The sequence below is a fragment of the Indicator indicator genome, chromosome 19 (assembly GCF_027791375.1).
Source record: "Indicator indicator isolate 239-I01 chromosome 19, UM_Iind_1.1, whole genome shotgun sequence".
NCBI classification, from domain to species: Eukaryota; Metazoa; Chordata; class Aves; order Piciformes; family Indicatoridae; genus Indicator; species Indicator indicator.
In genome coordinates, this window is record NC_072028.1 from 10465947 (window position 1) to 10486911 (window position 20965).

Here is a 20965-nt window from a genome sequence, read left to right on the forward strand (position 1 = left end):
TCTGTGTCAGGCTGAGCACCTTAGGGTGGGGATCTCCAGGATGGGTGGGGTCCCTGAGATGGATAGGGTCTCCAGAATGAATGGAGTTCCCAGGATGGATGGGGTCCCTGGGATGGATGCAGCTCCAGTCATCTGGAGTCTGCCAGAGCCATGGCATGGGGGCTACTTCTTGCAGTTCAGGAGCAGGATGAAGTGAGGAGGGCTGTGGTGGCCAGGGAGGTGACAGGGGAGCATGCATGCAGGGCGTCCCTGCTGACATGGAGTGGGGCTGTGACGCAGCACGTGGAGGGAGGTGTGTGGCATGTGGGGCACTCGTGTTGGTGGGAAGGCAGTGAGTGTGCGTGGGTGTGTGCAGGGGTGGCTGGTGAGGGGCACAATGGCATTGGCAGGTGAGACAAGATGGGGTGGGTGCAGGCACCCAAGAGCTGACAGTGTGGGGACCTGGGTGCAGGATCACTCCCAGATGAGGACACGTGGTGCCCAGCCATGGGTGGGAGGCTCTTGCTGTTCAGGTGCACAACTAGCATCAGGAGCATGTTCTGGGAAGAGGGTGTTTGTGGAAGTGTGTGTGGCACATGTGGGAAGTGCAAGAAGTGTGTGAGGCTGTGGCATAGATGGGGGTCGAGCAGTGATGCTGGTGTGACTGGTGTGGTTGTGAGGTGGGATGTGTTGGAGGAAGCACTGGCAGATCCTCCACGCTTGTGGAGCCCTGCATTTCTGAGGAGGCTGTGTGTGCTGCCTGCCCAGCAAGGTGCATGGCCGCTTGTGCCAGCCTGGCCGTGTGTTGGTAGGGCCACACTTGGCTGTGGCACCTCCTGCAATGCTGGCCTTGAGGGTACTGGAGACAGCAAACCTTCCTTGGAGATGCAGGAGCTTGTGCCTGCTGAAGAAATGCAGGATGGTTTCTATCTTGCCTTTACCAAGTGAGCTGGGACAGTGCTGAAGGGGGCGGGGTGGGTCAGGAGAACCTGACAAACTTCTGGTGAACTGGGAAGGGGAGGGTTGTTCCCAGGACTGCACATCAGTGCAGACCAGGGCTCTCCAGCTAACGCTTCCTCTCCCTTTTCTCCTAGAGAAGAGACAGGACAATGGGCGAGTCTATTACGTGAACCACAACACACGGACCACGCAGTGGGAGGACCCCCGCACGCAGGGGTAGGCAGCTGGTGGGGAGAGCAGGGAGGAGGCTTGTGGTTTCAGAAGGTCCTTGTGATGGGCTCCTGAATGCTGAGGGCTGGCAGCGTGTGGTGGGTTGAAATTGCCCCCCTAACTAATTCGGAGAAAATCAGGGGGCAGAGCCTGGAGAGGGTCCTGTAAGCTGCAGCTCAGGGGAGCTCAAAGCTGCAGGCAGCACTGGAGCCCAGGAGGGTTGTACACTGAAGCCCTTGGCATTGCGGGGCAGCTCTCTGGCTTGTGGGAGCTGACTTTGGAGATGAGGGACCGATGGAGAAGACTGCAGGGCTGCCTGGGCAGGAAGTCTGTCATCTTCCTGCAGGGCTTTGCTTGGGCTTCTGAGAGCTCTGGGTTGCAGTTCTTCAGAGATCTGGTCCAGGTCTCCTCTGAGGCCACCTCTCCTGCAGACATAGTGAAGCTGTAACTGTGGCCAGTGCTGGCTCTGACCAAGAGTACAACACAGGCAGGGCTTCTGTCTTGGGATGCAGACAGGCATCCCATGCCATGAATCCTTCCTTTTGCCTGGCATGGAGCTACAAACTGAAGGTGGTCCCTGAGGGCAGCCATTCAGAGAACCACAGTTCAGGGCAAGAGATGCCCAAGGTGCCAGCTCAGTGACCCCTTCCTTGTTGGCAGGATGATTCAGGAGCCACCGCTGCCGCCCGGCTGGGAGATGAAGTACACGAACGAGGGTGTGCGCTATTTTGTGGACCACAACACTCGTACCACCACCTTCAAGGACCCACGTCCTGGATTTGAGTCTGGGTATGTGCTCTTGGGCTGGGCTGCACACTGGGAGCTGGGACTGGAGCTGTGTGATTGCAGCCCTTGCCTTCCCATGGTCACAACATGGAGTAGGGGTGTGAATCAGCTTTGTTGCAAAGACACTGAGCCCTGGGTTTAGGGCCTCACGTTTGGGTGTGATGGGAGAGCTGCAGCCCAAAGGTCTTCCTTCTGCCTGGCAGATGAGGAGGGTCCTGGGGCTGAGAAGCTCATGTTGGTGGGGCTGCTGAGCCAGGGCTTGTACTGCTTTTGCAGGAGCAAACAGGGTGGCTCCCCGGGGGCATATGACCGAAGCTTTCGCTGGAAGTACCACCAGTTCCGCTTCCTCTGCCATGTGAGTAGAGTGGCCGAAGGGTCCTGGCAGCCTGGGGCAAGCTGAGCCACCAGACTGGGTGGGTGGTGGACAGGTGTGGGCAAGGAAAGCCACGGTGCCCTCCTGCCCAAAGCCTCATGTCTCTGCCTTGCTCACAGTCAAACGCATTGCCCAGCCACGTGAAGATCAGCGTTTCCCGGCAGACACTCTTTGAGGACTCTTTCCAGCAGGTGAGGAGGTGTCAGGGCCACAGAGCCTGGGGAGGTGGGAGCTGCTCCCTGCACCAGCTTGTGGTGACACTTCCCTTTGCCTCTGCCCAGATTATGAACATGAAGCCGTACGACCTGCGCCGTCGCCTGTACATCATCATGCGAGGAGAGGAGGGCCTGGACTATGGGGGCATTGCTAGGTGAGCGCTGGTGTGCCAGACCATGTGCTCACCCCTGGATGGGGCTATGAGTCCCTTAAGGACAGCGTGGGCCGAGGAGTCTGTCTGGCAGCAGCTTTCTGGGTTCCCAGCCTTGGTCCCCCACGTGTTTGGACAGTAGAGCCAGGAGGTGTTCAAATGGGAAACAATGTTGAGTTCTTGTCCCTGGCATAGGGGAGGACTGGGGAACCAGGCTGGGGCTTTCCTGCTGCCCGTGGTCCATGGGGTTGATGGATTGAGTGGCTTCTTCCAGCAGCCAACAGGCCTGGTGTTCCCTGGTCTGCCCCTGCTTGGTTTGTGCTGGGGCAGACATGGTGGGATGCAGTGGCTATGAGTCTGCAGCCTCCGGTGCCTGCCCCAAGGATGGTATTACCACACAGCACAGGCTGTGTCTTGACTGGATGGGGGTCCCATGTCCCCATCAGCCCCCTCACCTGCTCGGAATGTCTTCCTTGGTCTTTGGTGCTGGGCTAATGCTTCCCTCTGCCCGCTGCTCTTGCCCGCTCCTCCTGCGTGTGCTGCTGCCCCTGGCTCTGGTGCAAGGGCTCCTGCTCTCCGCCTCTCTCCGTGTCCTGCCAGTGGTTTTACCCTATGGTAGGTTACGTCATGCTGTTCTACCACAGGGTAGAACCACGGACGGGATGCTGGGGCTGCCTCTGCGTCTGAGGACTCCCATCTGCCTGCACAGCCTGGGGAGCAAAGCCAGGATGGTCCCTGTCCCTGTGCTGCTGTAGGCTTGGGGCAGGCTCCTGGGGGAGCCTATATGGGGAGGCTCAGAGGGGGTGTGCACAGCTCGGGATTGTGTGAACAAGTGTGTGTTTGTACAACAGCCTGAGTGTCACCTGCTGGGATCCCTGATGCTCTGAGTGGGGCCTCCAGCAAACGGAGGTGTTTCTCGGTGTCGTTGCCAGAAGCCCTTCACAAACAATGCATAGCACCCCTGGGGTGGAGGACGTCCTCACCAAGTCACACCAGGGCCCCATGCTGGCCCCAGGACCCCAAGAGATAGGTGCCTGGTTTGTTCTGTGGAGGCACAAAGCTGTCCTCTCCATCAGGGCACAGCCTCCCTGGGCACCCTGGCTCTCTGAGCCCCTCATCACCGCATTCCCCCTTCCTGTTGTCCCAGGGAGTGGTTCTTCCTCCTGTCTCATGAGGTGCTCAACCCCATGTACTGCCTCTTTGAGTATGCTGGCAAGAACAACTACTGCCTGCAGATCAACCCTGCCTCCTCCATCAACCCCGACCACCTCACCTACTTCCGCTTCATTGGCCGCTTTATCGCCATGGTAAGAGCCTGAGGTGATGGAGTGAGAGGGATTGGAGAGACCAGGGGAGACAGAACTCTTTGTTTGTGTCCCCACCATGGAGCAGGGGCCTTGAAAGGGACAGAGGTGGTCGTTGGGAAGAGGGGCAGCTCCACATGTCATGGCTGTGTTTGGCTCAGCACTGTCACCCTCTGTAAAGCCCCATTTTGCTCAGGTGTGGGTCCATGGGAGGTGGACCATCAAGGGCGGTGCTGTGGGGTCATGCATTTTAAATGCAGGGGATGGCCACGGGGCCAGAGGGGACCTGGTTTTTCAGGGGCTGTGTGGCGGGGATGGCTCCAGGTCCTTGGCTGCCACTCCAGGTGCTGTCGGGTCTGCAGCTCTGGGGACTATTTTTAGCCCAAGCAGTGTGAGATTTTCCAGCTGCCCAAGCCCCACAGTGGCTCCTCCTGTCTGTCTCGCTTTCCCCACGGCCAACATGCTGCAGGTCTTCCAGCCCTGGGCTGGCAGCAGGGCTGCCAGAAGCTCCCAGAGCCTGGGGAAGGGTCCTTGGTCCATGGCCCTGCGAGGTGTGTCTGGGGTGGTTGCATGCAGATGGGGTCCCCATGCTGTCCTGCCCTGCCCTGCCCTGCGCCTTGCAGGATACCAATAAAACCCCAGACTATTACTCACCGCTGGCCGTTCTAGACAAGCGTCTGCATTATTTTTGGCTCCCTTTGCCTTGGGGCTCCTGGAAGCCAGGGATTCAGGGAAGCCACAGCACAGCTCTGTTTAAACAAGTGCTCTTAATAGAGCTGTGAGGGGAGAAGGAGACGGGGTGGAATTCGTAGTGGGGAGGGGAGAGGGGCTGCCAGCACAACACACTGGGCAGCGCTGCCGGGGGGAGCCAGCTCCTTCCCAAGGTGCTTCCCAGCCAGGAGTGAGTGCCACAGTTCAGGGATCCCAGGAGAGATTCCCTCTTGCCCCATGGCTGCTGCTGTGCCAGGACATCATCTCACCTCTTGGGTCTATCCTGAGGTCCTGTGTGACTCAGCATCACCTCCCCACCACAGGCTCTGTACCATGGGAAGTTCATTGATACTGGCTTCACACTGCCCTTCTACAAGCGGATGCTGAACAAGCGGCCCACACTGAAGGACCTGGAATCCATTGACCCTGAGTTTTACAACTCCATTGTTTGGACCAAGTGAGTGCCCCATGCTCCCTCCTGGTGCAGGCCTGTCCTGCTGCGTGGGGCACAGCTTTCCCTCTTCATGCCCCCTTGCTGCTGTGGGTGTCCCCATCGGAAATAACATCCCATGTCCTGCAGGGAGAACAGCCTAGAAGAGTGTGGTCTGGAGCTGTACTTCATCCAGGACATGGAGATCCTGGGCAAGGTGACCACCCATGAGCTGAAGGAGGGTGGTGAGAGCATCCGGGTGACAGAGGAGAACAAGGAGGAGTACATCATGTGAGTGTGGCCATCCCGAGGCCCCCATGGCTGCAGGGCAGTGGTGTGGGAACATGGGGCTTGGGACATGGCTGCTTCCCTGGGCTACGTGGCCTGTGACAAGTCTGGGCTGGCGTGGCTGGCTGAGCTGTGCTGCGGTCTGGCTTGCTGCTGCCTGGGCTGCTGCCAGAACTTTCAGGAAAGAGGAGAGGGGAGAGAGGGTGAGACATCTCTCCCTGTCCTGGAGCTGGGCTGGCTTGGGGGTGCCAGGAGCATCTTCTCCTGATGGTGGACTCGGGGCAGGGGATATGGTTTGTACCCCTTGACATCCTGATAGCTGCTAGCCTGTGCTCAGGGCTGTCCCCTGCTCTCAGGTTTGAAAGAGGAGAGAGAAAACCCCTAGTGAGAACTGAAGGGAGCCCCTGCTCATGCACCTCTGCAGTTCCCAGGGACCTCCCCACCAGCAGAATGGGTGGTGGTGGGGGCTTCCCCATGCTGGGTCAGTGGTGCTGGCTGCCTGCTGAGCGCCATCTGCCTTTCCAGGCTGCTGACAGACTGGAGGTTCACACGGGGTGTGGAGGAGCAGACCAAGGCTTTCCTGGATGGTTTCAATGAGGTGGTGCCACTGGAGTGGTTGCGGTACTTTGATGAGAAGGAGCTGGAGGTAAGCTGGTGCCTTTGCTGGTACAGGGAAGTGGCGATACTGGTGCTTCTGGGAATGGCACTTGGTGGGAACAGAGCACATGGGCTTTGCTCACACCTTCTGCTCTGCTGATGGGGGTCCCCACCCAGGTGGTCAGGTCTCTGGGGTGTTAGCAAGAAAATGTCTTGGAGGCAAGGAATTTCTCCCAGACACTTCCAGTACCCTGTACTGGAGCCTGTGCCCTGTGAAGCCTGGCACTGAAGGGGTCAGTGCTCCAAAGTGTGGGCGCAGGACCCATTTTCTGTCCTGCTGATGAATGTCCCCTGTCCCCAGCTGATGCTGTGCGGCATGCAGGAGATCGACATGAACGACTGGCAGAAGAATACCATCTACAGGCACTACACCAAGAACAGCAAACAGATCCAGTGGTTCTGGCAGGTCAGTCCCAGCACCACTTGGGATCATCCCCTGCTTTGGCCTTGGATGGGCACAGCTGGCACAGGGTGGGCAGGGCTGGCACGGGGCACACCTTCAGCAAGCAGCATCTGGCTGTGGCTGGCAGAAATGGCCAACATGATTCTAGCAATAGCTGCTGCTCTGAGCAGGGTGACAGGAGGGGGTGGTGTGTCATACACCTGTGTCAGTTAAGGCTACACTGCTCCATGCTGGCCAGGACAGAAGGGGGTTGAAAATGAGTGGCTGCTTGGGATGGCTCACTCCTGAGGATGCAGGACTGGAGGTGAGGGCTGGAGGTTTCTTTCAAAGGTGGCTCTGGGAAGACCTCATTGTGAGGAAAAGGGGTGGTGGATTTAAACTAAAAGGAGATTTAAACTGGGTGTACAGAAGAATTTCTTCACTGTGAAGGTGGTGAGACACTGACCCAGGTTGCCCAGATTGGTGGGAGATGTCCCATCCCTGGAACCATTCCAGTCAGGTGGTTTGGGACCCTGAGCAACCTGCTCTAGTTGCAGATGTCACTGCTGGCTGCCCAGGGGTTGGACAAGATGACCTTTAAAGGTCCCTTCCTACCCAAACCAGTTTGTGATTCTCTGACCACTTTCCCCAGTGTACTGCACCACCCTGGGCTGGGTCCAGGACCAGCTGGCCAGAGGGTGTGAGATGTTGGTGGCAGGAGCCATGCTGCAGGATTGTACCCGAGCCTCAGCCAGGCTGTGGGCTTGGGGGTGCCGAGGATCCCACTCTCCTGCTACATTCTTACCATAGGTGGTTAAAGAGATGGACAACGAGAAGAGGATCCGGCTGCTGCAGTTTGTGACGGGGACCTGCCGCCTGCCCGTCGGGGGCTTTGCAGAGCTCATTGGTGCGTGTTCCCAGCTCAGCTTGGGCATGGGGTCCTAGGGGGTGGGACCTGGCTGTCCATGTCTCCACTGCAGAGAACAGCAGCCATGAAATCTGAGCACCGTGACTGAATCTGATGGCAGGCTGTACTCTGACAAATTCCTTAGCCGTGAACAGTGTCACCACAGTCAGCTTTGTCACCCTGGCTCCTCATCTTGTGTTGAATGAGATTTGATTTTTGATTGAATTTTGAGCTTTGTGCAATGAAACCCCTTTTCCAGACAACCACAGCGTGGCATTATTCTGCTCTCATCCTTTAATTTGCCGCTTTTTGGGGCCTGTACCAGCCTTTGCCTTGCATTCCTGGAATCTGTATCAAGCTAACCAGCTAACTTAGCCCAGTCCTTTATTCTTCCTGGCGTATTAACTTTTTTCCAGCTCTCGGGAACCTCTCCAGCATTCACAATCTGTTAAAAAGTGACCTCAATGACTCAGACTTCCTGAGCCAGGTTCTTTCAAACTGTTGGATGGACCTGCTCAGTCCTGTGGGTCTGTGGATAAATCCATTGTAGCACTTGGTATTTAACCACCCTGCTTAGACACTGTACTGTTACCTCTCAGCTGTGAATCAGCTTTTCAGCCTCCTCCTTTCCTGTTGCTCACATATCCTCCCTGCAAAGGGCTCAGAACAAGCAGTGAGCTACTGCAGATTCATGCCCCACTGTGTCTCTGGGATCACAAAGGTGTGTGATCTGCTGGCTAACAGCATGTAAGAGGGCAGGCTTTATGAGCTCCTGGTCATGTAATGAGCTTTGCTGTGCTTGTAATTAACAGGCAGCAATGGGCCCCAGAAATTCTGCATCGATAAAGTTGGCAAAGAGACGTGGCTGCCACGAAGCCATACATGGTAAGTCATTTCTCCTCGGCCCTGCTAAGAGCATGTGGGGACAACTGTGAGCAGCATGTGTGGGGCTGCACAGGCCTGTCCCCTCCTCTTGCGTTCCCATGGGATGTTTCTGGCTGCGCGTCTTCCCGCAGCTGCCTCGGGGAGAAGGAGAACTGGGATGCTGGTGCTACTCACCGCCTCTCCTGTCTCTCCAGCTTCAACCGCCTGGATCTCCCTCCCTACAAGAGCTATGAACAGCTGAAGGAGAAGCTGCTTTATGCGATTGAGGAGACAGAAGGATTTGGACAGGAGTGATGGAGCTTTGGTGCTTTCCCGGGATGGGGAGGGCCCTGGAGTGCTGCTGGCCATGACGTCCTGCCCGCCGGTGCCCACAGAGCCTTGTGCTGAGCCCTCTCCGCAGGATGGTGCGCAGGCAGCTGCGGACACCGTTGCTCTTGTTCCCGTGCGAGATCTGCACAGACGCAGTCCTGGGGGGGAGTCCATGTGTCCCTCCCCAGACAAATCTGAGGTGTGGTGGGAGGTGGACACAAGAGCCTGGTGAGGGACATGCGCTGGCGTGGAGGGGACAGGGTGAAGCCCTGGGCCTTGGCAGGCAGCACACGGTGCACTGAGGCTCCCAGGTCCTTGCTCGCAGACATGCTGAGATGAGATCTGGTTTTGGCACAGGCTAGTTTTCCCCCTCATCATGTTTTCTGCTTTTTCATGGCGTTTTAGTATGTGCAGGTAAGGAGGGGAAGTGAAATGGCCCTCGAAGCAGCTCTCAGGTGGTATTTGGGCCCTATCCTGCTCCCAGCAAAGCTAACAGAGAACCCCCAGTTGATGCTGCTGCAGCTGATGCACCACACGAGGGCTGGCACAGCCCCTTCTCACACTAGACCTGTGGCTGCCTGGACTTGGGCTCTGGCTGATTGTGTCCATTGCGTGTTTCAGTTTGCAGGCGTGTGGCCCTGTGCAGTTGTAATGAATAGTGAAGTGGTTTGGTGCTGGGAGCTGGTGCTCTGCAGCCACCTTTGGGGCTCTGGCCACAGTTAGGGCACATCTGGCCTTTGCCTGCTTGGTGGGTTCAGCCCAGCCTCCCTGTGTTCCCTCTGTCACCGGCCAGGCTGGTGGCAGGAGCTCCCAGAGCTGTAGGCAAGGGCAGGATCAGGCTTCTGCCCCTCACCTGGGTGCCACCTCTCCTGCTGCTCCCTCCCCACCTCCCCAGTGTGCCTGGGGAGCCGGACCCATGCGAGCGTTGGCGTACAGAGCTGTCCATGGAGGGAACCTGCGGAGTTGGGACTCTACCAGAGATTCTGACTGGTGACCGAATCGTTTTGTACTGGCCCATCCTGCCTCAGCCACCCAACTTTGTGCAATAAATGATGAGCAGCTGCCGAGGTGCGTGTCCCTGGTCGGTGTGGGGCACTGGGGACAGCACAGTGCAGCCCTGCATGTGTCTGTGTGTGAAGAGCTGGTGATGGGTGCCCAGACCTTGTTCAGAGGGTCATAACTAACGCTAGTTATTTCCAAACACTGCGCAGGAGGGTCAGGCTGGTTGCTGTGTGCCTGCTTCCACCCAACCTATAATCACACTCAGCTAAAAATGTCTCCAGGGCCCTTTGCTGGAGCTGGAGCTGCCTCCCTGTGCCACCATGTGACACCTAGACTGGCACTGGTGGGACAGTCAGTACGGGTGGTGGTCAGTGAAAAACCCAACACAGCAGAACCAAACCCACTGCTCGCATCACAGGGGGGCAGACGGCATCCAGTCACTTTGCCATGGATTTGCTTTTCAGCAGCTGCTTGGTTCTTTGTGTGGAGTTTGGGTGGCTTTTGGGTGTTTTTATTTCTTAAGAAATAAGAGCTTTGCTGTGGGAGATCCTGGCCCAGTGTAGCCCAGCTGGTGCCTGTCGAGTTCCAGAACTGTTTCTGTCATTGTGGGCAGGCTGCTGGCACTTTGCACTCTACTGGCACTTTCAGCAGCTGATGCTCTGACCTAAGAAGTGGCAGGGGAATGGGTGGCATCTTGTGCCTGGGAGAGGAACATCCCCCTCTGCCCCTTCTCCTAGGAGATGCTACACCACACATCTGTTCTGCCTCTACCCAGGAGGGCAGGGAGCACTGACCTGCACACTGTCCTTCTTGTCCTGGTGAGGGATGGTGCCTGATGTCCATAGATGTCCTAGAGATGCTGTGGAGCCCAGCCCATTTCTGTGCCACCTAACCGTGAACCTTGCAGAGCAAGAGACACAGGCTGGCAGGGGTGCTCTGTGCAGAGCTGCCAGCCCCCTTGGGCAGCCAGGCTGGCTCCTTCGCTGGCATGTGCCACCTGTGCTGCACCAGTGGGTGATGAGGTGCCTGAGGACTGTGAATAGCACCAGATCAAACACAGCTCTTGCTGAGGTATGAAAGTGGCTGATTTTAAGGAATTAGCCCTGAAACATGCAAATCCAAATCCATACACTGCAAGCCTCATCTGGCACTGACCTGACATCTTATGTTAGAAAGGGAAGCTTGCTTCACAGTGAGGCAGGACCATGCACACACCAAAGCACAATCTTGACTTGTTTCCACCCCTGGAGCACCCTGAGTCAGGAGTGCGTTTGTATCTGTTGGTTTTTCTTGTTTAAGTGTCAAGTAACAAAGCAGCCAGCTCCAATCTTACCACTGGCTGGCTAGAAAGGACAGCATATAAATAAATGACCCCAGCACAAGGTACAGCTGGAAGACACCAGCCAGCAGCAAACAGCCTCTTTGCTGGTCCATGGTGCTGCTGGTGCTCAGCAACTCCTCTTCAGCTCAGAAATGTCATGTGAGCAAATCAGGTTTCACACACAGTGAAAACTCAGACCAGTGAATGCTAACACAGTGTGTGGTGGAAATACTCAGCTGGTGGCCTAAAAGCCCTCAAAGGTGCACAAGAAGGCAATGCTGCACTGAAATAAATAAACACAAATTTCTCCCTGGGTTTCCTCCGTCCCTGCCCCACGGCTGAGACCCCAACTGCCACGTGCTGCTTGTTGGGATAGCCACCTGTGTGAGAAGATCTGTCCAACCACATTAGGATGGACACAAAAAGCAGACAGCACAGTGGAGGAAAGCAGAGCACTGAGCATTTCAACCCAAGACAAGAACCCAGCATCATTCGAGTCATTTAGTTTACAAGATTTTTAATTTACAAATAAAAAAAACTACATTTTACTTTTTCTCCTTTTTCTCCTCTTTCTTGACATCGCTTTTCTCCTTGTCCTTCTCCTTCTCATCTTTTCTCTCCTTTTTACTCTCTTCCTTTTCCTGTCCTTCTTTCTTCTCTGCATCCCTGTTGGCAATCTTGTTGTTGATGAGGTTGTGCAGGGCAACCACGGATCTGATAAGCGAAGCCAGATAAACGACCACCATCTGGTCGTTGGTCTTCAGATAAAAGGCCTTGACAAACTCTTGCAGGTTGACGTCTGGCAGCAGGTTGAAGACATCCTGAAGGTGGTAGATGATCTGGTGATTGATGGGGAGTTTGCCCATGGCTACTTTCTCTAGGTAGCTCCTGATGTCCAAAAGCTTGGAGTTCAGTCCCTTCAAGCCATGGACCTGGTTTGTGATCCGCTGCGACAGAGTGCCCACCGTTGTATCCTTGATGTCCCTGAAACACCCACCACAGGAAGAAGCAGCATTAGAACAGTTGGACTTTGCATTCTCATTAGCACTGTTGAGATCTTTCCATCTTAGAACAGGATGGAGCAGAGCTGAAGTGCAATGAATGCTTCAAATCAAGAATCATGGTTTGGGTTGAAAGGGACCTTTCAAGGTCATCTAGTCCATCCACCCTGCAGTCAGCCGGGACATCTGCAGTTAGAGCAAGCTGCTCAGAGCCCCAGACAACCTGACCTGGAATGGTTCCAGGGATGGGACCAATCTGGGCCAAGGTCTCACAACCCCTATTGCAAACAACTTCTTCCTTCTATCTAGCCTAAATTTCCCTCTTTCAGTTCAAACCCATCACCCCTTGTCCTGTCACAACAGGCCCTGCTCAAAAGTCTGTCCCCAGCTGACTGATCAGCCCCTTTAAGAACTAAAAGGCCACCAGAAAGGCTTGATGGAGCCTTCTCTTCTCCAGGCTGAACAACTCCAGCTCTCTCACCCTGGCCTCACAGTAGAGGGCTTCATTGTTGTGGCCTCCTCTGATCCCCCTCTGTCTCTCCTGTGCTGAGGACTCCAGATCTGGACCCAGCACGGCAGGTAGGGTCTCAGCAGACCAGAGGGGCAGAATGCCCTCCCTCCTGCTGCTGCCCATGCTGCTGGGGATCAGCCCAGGACACAGTTGGGTCTGGGCTGTGAGCACACATTGCCAGCTCATGTACAGCTTTGCTCTCGCCAGTACCCCCAAGTCCCTCTCCACAGGGCTGCTCTCCAGCCCTTCATCCCCAACCTGGATTGACACTGGAGGTTGCCCTGATCCAAGTGCAGGACCTTGCACTTGGCTTTATTGAACCTCATGAGGTTCACATGGTCACAATTCTCCAGCCTGTCCATGTCTATCTGGATGGCTCCTGTCCCTCAGGTGCGTCACCTGCACCACACAGCTTGCTGTGATCTGCAAATGTGCCGAGGGGTGCCCTCACTATGTCACTGATGAAGATATTAAATAGCACTGGTCCCAGTGCTCTCTCAAGAGTGAAACCAAACTGGTGTACACTGCAAAGTACATCTAAACCAGCTCCTCATTGTATTCTCTCTTTGGAACAGTATTTTTAACACCAGTTAGAGCGTTGGAGAGCAAGAAACAGCAGCATTTCTGGCTGGTGAACAGGCATGTGGATTGTCTAAGGTGACTTCCTGACTGGTAAGCTACAGATCCTTTGGCAACGCTCCCATGCCCTCCTGCCCTCTGTAGAGTGACTAGAGAAGGTTCCACAAACCTCCATCCCCTGCAGCTCTGCTAGAATGCCTGTATCACATCAGTGGGCTGTCACTGTGCACTGGCAGCGAGGGAATATGCCAAGCCGGACTGTGAAGTGAACATACTCTGTGAATCTCAGCAGCATGTTTGACAAGCTCTGTGTTTCCTCCAGGCAGCTGGGGCTGGGAGCTGCCAGCCGGAGCCAGGAGCGTCTCCCAGGAGCCACTTACCGTAGCAAGTGTTCCACACCGACCTCCTCTGCCTCCTCAGCTCCGATCTCACTGGTCACATGCTCAAACGTCTTGGAGGTGGGAGTGCCATCCTTCGAGGGGCAAGGACAGAGGAGACAGAGTCAGAGTGCTGGTGGCAGGCACAAAGGTGCAGCCATCCAACTAGACAAGTGCCCCACATGCCATCAGTGGGACAAGCTGCACCATGTCATGCCACGAGATTAACCGAGGCGCAGAACGCAGGCATCTGTGCCACTGCAGGCTGCAATGGGGCAAATCAGGGCAAACCAGAGAATCAGGGGACTGACACAGAAGAGCTAAGGGAAGAAGTCTGTAACTGAATCACAAAGCCTTTCAAAACCAAGTAATTCTAGCCAGAGTATGAGGAACTGTTAATGAAACCGGCAAACTGATTATACACAGCCCATGGTACACCAGAGAGGAAAGGCTCTGGTTGGATTTTTCTTGATTTAATTAGAATCACAAACTGTCCCAAGCTCAGAGGTGCCAGTAACAACTTCTTTCGCATGCTCTGTTAACTTCCAATTTATCTATTTTGCTGGAACAGTCTGACACAACCTTACTACATTTTGGGACACTTTTTTTGCCGTCCTTTTTTTTTTTTTTTGCTGGCAGATGCTTGGAAGCACATACAAAGAGCCAGGAAAAAATACTAATATGGATCAACTGCATTAAAATGATCATTTTCATACTGGTGATTGGGGAAGATGTTCACAAGATTCACAGACTCAGTTTCCTAGAGTGAGTTTTACCCACATGTTTTCAAAACCAGGACCTGGACCAGCTTGCAGCTGGAAATGGAGAACACCACTGGGATTACTGGGAATTCACAAAACTAAGAACAAATCCCACATGAACAAGATCTCAGTACTGGGAGCAGCTTTTTCCTCTGTAGCGTGCGTGGGGGGGGGTCTCAGAATGGCAAAAGGATCAAACATCCAGAATATAATTGAAATGAAATCATTAAAAATGAAAAGCTAAAGCTTTGTTGTTTGTCTGCATGGTGTTGCAAGCGATTAGTAAGCGTTGCTCATGCCTGACCTACCTACTCAGCACTGGCAGGGCACAAATGAGTAAGCACACAATTACTCAGAACAGCTCTGCAAACAGGCTGATGTGTAAAAGCGACACCTTGCAAATGCCCCAGTCTGTGACTTTCCTCATGGACCCATGGACATGACAGAAACAGGGAAGCATCATCTAAATCACAGACAGCTGGAGCTGTGGAACTTCTTAGATCAAGCATTGGTGGATGGAAGCTTTAGCTACTAATGTGCATAATACAACTGGGATTTAACCTCTGGTTTCAGCAGATTTTGGCTGTAAGTCACAGGCCCTCACTAGCAGAGACTGCAACATCCCACATGTAAAAGGCAACTAGGTGCCATGGGCTGGGCAACCTTCAGGAAATAAAGGAATTCCAAGAGCCATTCCTAGGAAAACGCAGAGTAATGTTAAATACTCACATCGTGAACTTCTTCAACTGAAATATAAGCTTCTGTGGGCAGCCCCAGGTCTTTTGGCTTCACATCAATAATCACCAACACCTTAAGCAAAAGGCAAACATTTCAGGACACTTGGTTTTGTTCAAAGAAAAAGCCTTAAGTCGGTTCCTCCCTCCCCAGCAGTGGGAGGAAGAACATCAGCTGCTCAGAGGAGTTAACTTCAGGCACTGACAAAAGACAGCTGGAGCTGCCTCAAAAAGACTCTGGTCTGAGTTACTCCAGCACTTGACAGCTACCAGGTCTTTTAACATGCTCTATCACAAAGGTGAGGGGCAAGTGTTCCCAACTGCCCTATTTAGGAAGAGAGAGGCAAAAAACAACCCCCAAATCAACAAGTGCCACACTTACAGAGTTAGGACAGTATCTCTTCATCAGCTCATTGATGGCAATGTCATTCTTGTGCAGTTTAGGGCCTGTGTGGTACCAACCAACTATCCTTTCTCTAGCTGAGCAAAACCAGAAAAGATTCCAAGTCAGAACCATGCAGTGGGACAACAGCACAAAGATTAAGGCACTGAGACTGAATCGGCACATCAGGGGTGACAATCTGACGTGTGTAGGAGATGAGTGTAAAGTAGAGGAAAATGAACTACAGTAGGAAAGAAAATTACATGGCTGGTGACAGAGAACACAAAGACTAACTGTACATGTCACAGCTTACTAATCACATACATTAACTTTACTCCTAGATTATTAACTAAACAATTGGGCTGTTTCATATCATTTATTAACTTTGCAGATACCAGGATTTAAGAACTTGAATCTCAGATATCAAAAGTGCAAAATTTCTACAAACACAAACTGTATCCTGAAACTGATGACTAGTCCCAAGGCTAAGAATATCCATAGGAATTGAAGTATTCACTGAACCTTCAGCTCTGAAATCTCAAGCAGAGCAGTAAAGACACTTTAAAAAGTGGTGAAGAGCCACCAAATGCCTACCAAACGTGAGTTTGTGAAGTTTGCATTCCCAAAAAATAATGTCAAGGCCTATCTGGACAGAATGTGTCAAGACAGGAGAAAGCTCTGCAATTCTCCAAAAATAGGGGCACTTCTGAAAACTGAAACATTCTGAAGACATAAAGCTGTCAGAAGACTTGGGGAAACTAGTGAGGTACAAATTAAGGTGCTAAGGATGCAAACTGCTTGCACAAATCAACCATGGAAAACCAGCAGTGAAAGTGAAGCCATGTAAGGAATTAGCACAGAGTGGCTTCTAAGGTGAGCAATTAACTTTCCAGCTTACTATAAATCCACCTCCCCATCCAGGCTCTGGAAGGTTTCCAGAAGCTTATCCTTGACTGCAGGGAGACCTCTCCACTTACCGTTGACCTTCTTAAACATTCCATACATGTTCTCCAGGTAGTCATGGTCTAGAAACCACACAGTATCATCCTTGTCATCCTCATCGAAAGGTACTGGGGATAGAAAAAGGAGTATTCAATAATCCAACTTCCAGAATGAAAATGTTTATAGAAATAAAGTTTAGGGTATCTTTGGCTGCCAAAGGAAAATGGATTTTAATCAGTTTCAACTGCTCTGCACCACTACACTTCACATGCTTACCTGCAGTGCTGGACAGCTTGCTCAGGCTGCATCACAATTCCTGACAATTTAGAACTGAGGAATGAAATGCAAAGCATTCCAAGGGTTATCCTTTGTGGACAACATCAAGCATCAGAGAGAAATCCTCTCACATAAAAAGTGTGCACAGACATTTGATATGACAAAGTGAACATCTCAACAGACTTCAGAGCTTCTAGACCAACGTCAGTCTGTTCATAGACAAACCAGTTTTCAGTGTGGAACATGTCATCAGTGCTTTTATAGACTACCAGAACACCAAGAGCAACTTTAAATAAAGTCTGTGGAGCAAACAACAAATTATTTTGTCAATTAGTGTGAGTATATATGCACATATGCTCAGTTCTGAGGCCAAATACCAGTCTCAGTCTTTCAATTTACAGATAAAGTGAAAGGCTCAGAGATGGAAGGCTGTGAAAAGGACAAAAAAAAAAAAATCTCTTTTCAATTCAAACAGAAAAAGGTTCTTCTAAAAATCTCCACGCTTGGGAGAATTGAGTATAAACTGTGAAACTCCAGATATGAAGGGAGATCATTTTGCTTTGTCACAGAGCAGCCTCCTGGGAAAGAAATGATCTATCTAACACAAATGGGTCAGCAGAAGCCATGTGTTCAAGAACTCTTACTAGCACATGTAAGAGGAAACTATTTCAATACTATTAACATATTTAAGGAAAGAATTAGCATTTAAGCAGGCAAAACCAGAGAAAAGGAGGAAAGCTAAAGCATATATTAAATCTTTAGAGCAGCAGATAGCAGCTACTTCTGCAGGCCATGCTGAGACAGTGATCACTCGACTGAGGTCAGCAAGGCTGATGCAGCAAAATATTCATCAGAATCTTAGGAGACTTTACATGCAGCCCCTGACATATTCCACACTGCACAGTATAACAGAGAAGACTGACTGAATTTGGTGTATTTTTGGCAGCAGTTAGCATTTTTTGTTAAGACAGGCTGATTCGTACACGGAGGGAACAATTTGTGCTCTGGCAGGGTGGCTTACAAACTCCCAAGGTGATTCATCTATCAAATAATGCAGTAGGTTTGAAGAAGGGCAGGACACACAAACTCACCTGCAAAACTGTTGGACACATCTAGTATTTTTTTCTGCCACGAACCCAGCAGCACACCAACGACTCTCTTCTGATTTCCAACTTTTCCTATTCTAAATGGAAAAGACTGTCAGCTCCTACCACAAAAAGCCTGCTTCACGAGAGAAGGGCACCGCGGAGCAGTTTCTCCAAGCTGAGCAGTGTGCATGGTGGAACAGAAGAGACGCTGCAATTGTTTTATTACTGATTGTCATTTTCCATTCAGAAAAATGGTGTTTTGGTGTCCTCAAACCTCGGAACGCAGCTATGCAGGAGGACTTCGAGGACCGAGCAGCTAAGGGGCAGCCCATACCCTAAACCAAGTACTGCTGCAGCCTCTCCGCAGGACAATGACTAGAGAAAGTGAGTAAGCTCTGAGCTGCTCGATTTGCTTTCACAATAGCAGGCCTGTCCGCCTGCAGAGATTCCAGTTTTCTGTTTCTGACATTAAAACTCTTTGTCAGTTGGCGCAATTAAGTTAAATTTGGCACAAACCACGCTCGGTGTTTAGAGGGATGGGATTTACGCCCCGCTCACCCCACTGCAGCATTAGGAACAAACCCCACTTCTCCTTTACCCGTGTTTTAAGGAACAGGACATTGTTTTCCAGTCCTCTAGGCCAGAGGACGGGGCTGACGCCCCCTTGGCACCCGAATGCTCCCCGCCCTCTGACTTTCCTTCTCCCGAAAACACCGGTGGCAGTGGCGGGCCGGATGCTCCGGTGGCTGCTACAGGCCGCGCTCCCACAGCCACCCGAGGATGGCGGACCTCGGCCTCCCGCGACCGGCCCAGGCCTGGGTGCGCCACTCCCCTCCACGGCACAGGGTCCCCCCCCAGATCCGACCCACCCGCCGCAAGGTCTCCCGCCCCGCTCCCCTCGCAGTCCCGGGCCCCTCCCGGGCCCTGCCCGGCCCATGACTCAGCGCCGCGGACGCCGTTCCCCTTCCAGGCCCTACCTGTTGAAGTGATCGACGACGCTGAGCAGCACCAGCGGGTGCACGACCACCCGGTCCACTGCCAGCTCCGGCATGGCGCCCACCCGGCCCCACTCCGCCGCCAGTCCGGCCCGACCGCCCGCACCAGGCCCGCTCCCCGCCGCGCGGTCCCGCTCCCAACCTGCCCCGCGCTGGGGCGGGGCTAACCACCGCCATCTTGGAGAGGTCAGCAGCTGCAGGGCACCATCTTGAAGAGGTCGCGGGAGACAGACGCGGCACCGCCGCCATCTTGAGAAGGTGCATCTCGGCTGTCGGCGGCGCGGCACCATCTTGGGGAAGTCGCGTAGCTCCGCCCGGAGGTGAGGGGCGGGCCGGTCGAGTAGGGAGGAGGTGAGCAGCTGGCGAGCGGCCCTCGCTCGGGGGCGCTGTTTCGGCTTCCTCACCGCGCGTCTCGCCTCACTGGGTGCGGTTGCGGGGCTTGTTCCTGTCAGCGGTAGGAGTTGAGGAGGCCAGGCTGGAAGGGGTGGAAAATCCCGCCGAGCCTCGTCCATCTGCTGACTCAGTGACCTGCAAGAGCGTTTGTCCCCAAATCCTTCTAGGGACAGAGGTTTCCGGGGCCGTCTCGGCCTTGCCCGGCTCCCGCTGCTGCTCTCATGGAAGATGAGTGTGGCATTTGCCTTTTTCCAGTTGTCAGGAACGGCTCCTAATCACCATGACCTTTCAAAGAGTGAGAGCAGCCTCTGAATGATATTGCAACCTTACCGGTACCACTAGGCTGCAAGTTTAAAATGCAGAAGTACTGTCTTCCTGTCTTGATAGAGAGTGAAAAGTGCTAATGGCACATATAGGGTGGTATCCTGACCTCTGTGTGTCCGCAGCTTCAGGAATTCTTGCATCCTGAGCTAGAAGAAACTCCATCACCTTGCCTCTCGTTCCAGAGCTTCAGGTAACTTCAGGGTTCTCAGTACTGCAGCGATAAGTCTACATAAATAGACAGAAATCTTTATTACTGTTAATGTTTGATTTTAATTTTTTCCTGCAAGGAAAGTGTTAGGCTAATTCGTTTTGTAGGCAAACCCAGCATCCTTGAGCCTCATTTTGTAAAGGTTTTTTCTCTCTGAAGTACAGCTTTCCTGAATCAAAAGGAGAAAAAGACCCTGAAGTAAGCAGAGTGCTTAGGCTGATCTTTGTAGGAAGGGTTTTGCATCTCAGTGTAGGACCTGGTAGATGCAGAGCTTGTCTTTCGTACTTCAGTTCTAGCAAGAAAATAGAACCTGAGGCTGTTATTCCTGAATCGAATGTGGAGTTAGCATGAAAAATGTTGGCAAAATCCTTGAGGATAGTCTCACTGCTTTTAAAGCATTGGAATATCCCTTATTTTCTACACTTTCCACATGTTACGTGTTTTTTGCCTATTTCTCAGGCCTGACCAAATGACAATGTTCTGGGTGAAATCCAAAGTTCTGTGTTGCTGTTTAGCACCTTTTAACACTTTGCAATTCAGCAAAAGCAGCAGTCGAGGACAAAACACGAGAATTAGCGACCTCTCGTGGAGTTTTTCAGACATTACACCCGTCACTGTTTGAAAAAAACCCAAACACATTTCTGACCGAGTTTTTGGAGTTTTTTTTTCCCAGCAGAGGGAGATATCTGACCATGAAATTACAGCCAGTGGTGTAGCTTGTTTTATCAATATACATATAGAACTCAATGTTCAAATTAACTAGTTCAATAAGTAATTTAGCTCATTGATTTTTGGGCATATCCTAAGTGCCATTACAAGCTACGGATATTTTAAATGCCATTGCCTAATAGAAGGAATGTTTTAAGCACCTTTTATTGATTTTATTACTGCTTTATTTTGCTGTCTTGGTTTAAAATCATTTTAACCACTCCGTAATCAAGAAGAAATATATCATTGGTGAAATACAGTCAATTTCCTAAAAACCTTTGACATCGTTAAATAAGGAATTACAGTTGTTAAATCATGTCAGGCAATAACCAAGGGACAGAAAAGATATAAAATTTGGAGCAATGGGCCAGCATACCAGTAAGCTGTGCTGACCTTTGGCATTCAGTCTCTGCATGTGACAATCACACCTCAATTCTGTTCTTGGTTCTTACATCAGTCAGAAGAGATTTAGACTCTCAGCATGCCAGGAAGGTTGTGGAAGGATAAGGGAGTATGATCTAGAGACAATTAAGGGGCATTTTAATGACCTGCTGGGACTTTTTGTTAAAATTACTCTCTAACTTAGCACATTTGAAGTTTCATTTGCTGGACTGTATTGCTGGTAGTTTAGTGTATTGATGTTGTACACAAAAGGAGTAAATTGAGTCTGCTCATGGGGATTTCAGTTACTTCCTTTCCCAGCTCTTTTGACTTGAGAAGATTATCAGTACTATTGAGCTAATCAGCTGGTAGATGCAGACTGGGAATACAGGCAATATGTTGCTTAATCAAAGAATTGAAAAGTAAGTAATGAA

The 20965-nt window shown here is 52.2% G+C and overlaps 2 protein-coding genes across 2 annotated transcripts in view; one reads left to right on the forward strand and one right to left on the reverse strand.

Annotated features, from left to right (window-relative positions):
- The window catches only part of WWP2 (WW domain containing E3 ubiquitin protein ligase 2), a 41650-nt gene extending 33117 nt beyond the window's left edge, over nt 1–8533 (forward strand). Inside the window, 13 exon segments of the mRNA XM_054389907.1 lie at nt 1074–1155; nt 1810–1938; nt 2212–2290; nt 2428–2499; nt 2590–2678; nt 3823–3982; nt 5014–5147; nt 5271–5411; nt 5934–6054; nt 6367–6471; nt 7258–7354; nt 8167–8239; nt 8434–8533. Coding sequence (XP_054245882.1) covers nt 1074–1155; nt 1810–1938; nt 2212–2290; nt 2428–2499; nt 2590–2678; nt 3823–3982; nt 5014–5147; nt 5271–5411; nt 5934–6054; nt 6367–6471; nt 7258–7354; nt 8167–8239; nt 8434–8533 — 1382 coding nt within the window.
- Nucleotides 8534–11415: 2882 nt separating this feature from the next.
- Nucleotides 11416–18573, reverse strand: PSMD7 (proteasome 26S subunit, non-ATPase 7). Its single transcript, XM_054389613.1, has 7 exons — nt 18500–18573; nt 17526–17617; nt 16194–16286; nt 15217–15314; nt 14830–14910; nt 13343–13434; nt 11416–11855 (listed from the first exon to the last, which is right to left on the reverse strand). Exons 1-7 carry the CDS (start codon nt 18571–18573, stop codon nt 11417–11419), a joined length of 969 nt encoding a protein of 322 aa, XP_054245588.1. The 3' UTR covers nt 11416.
- Nucleotides 18574–20965: the final 2392 nt, after the last annotated feature.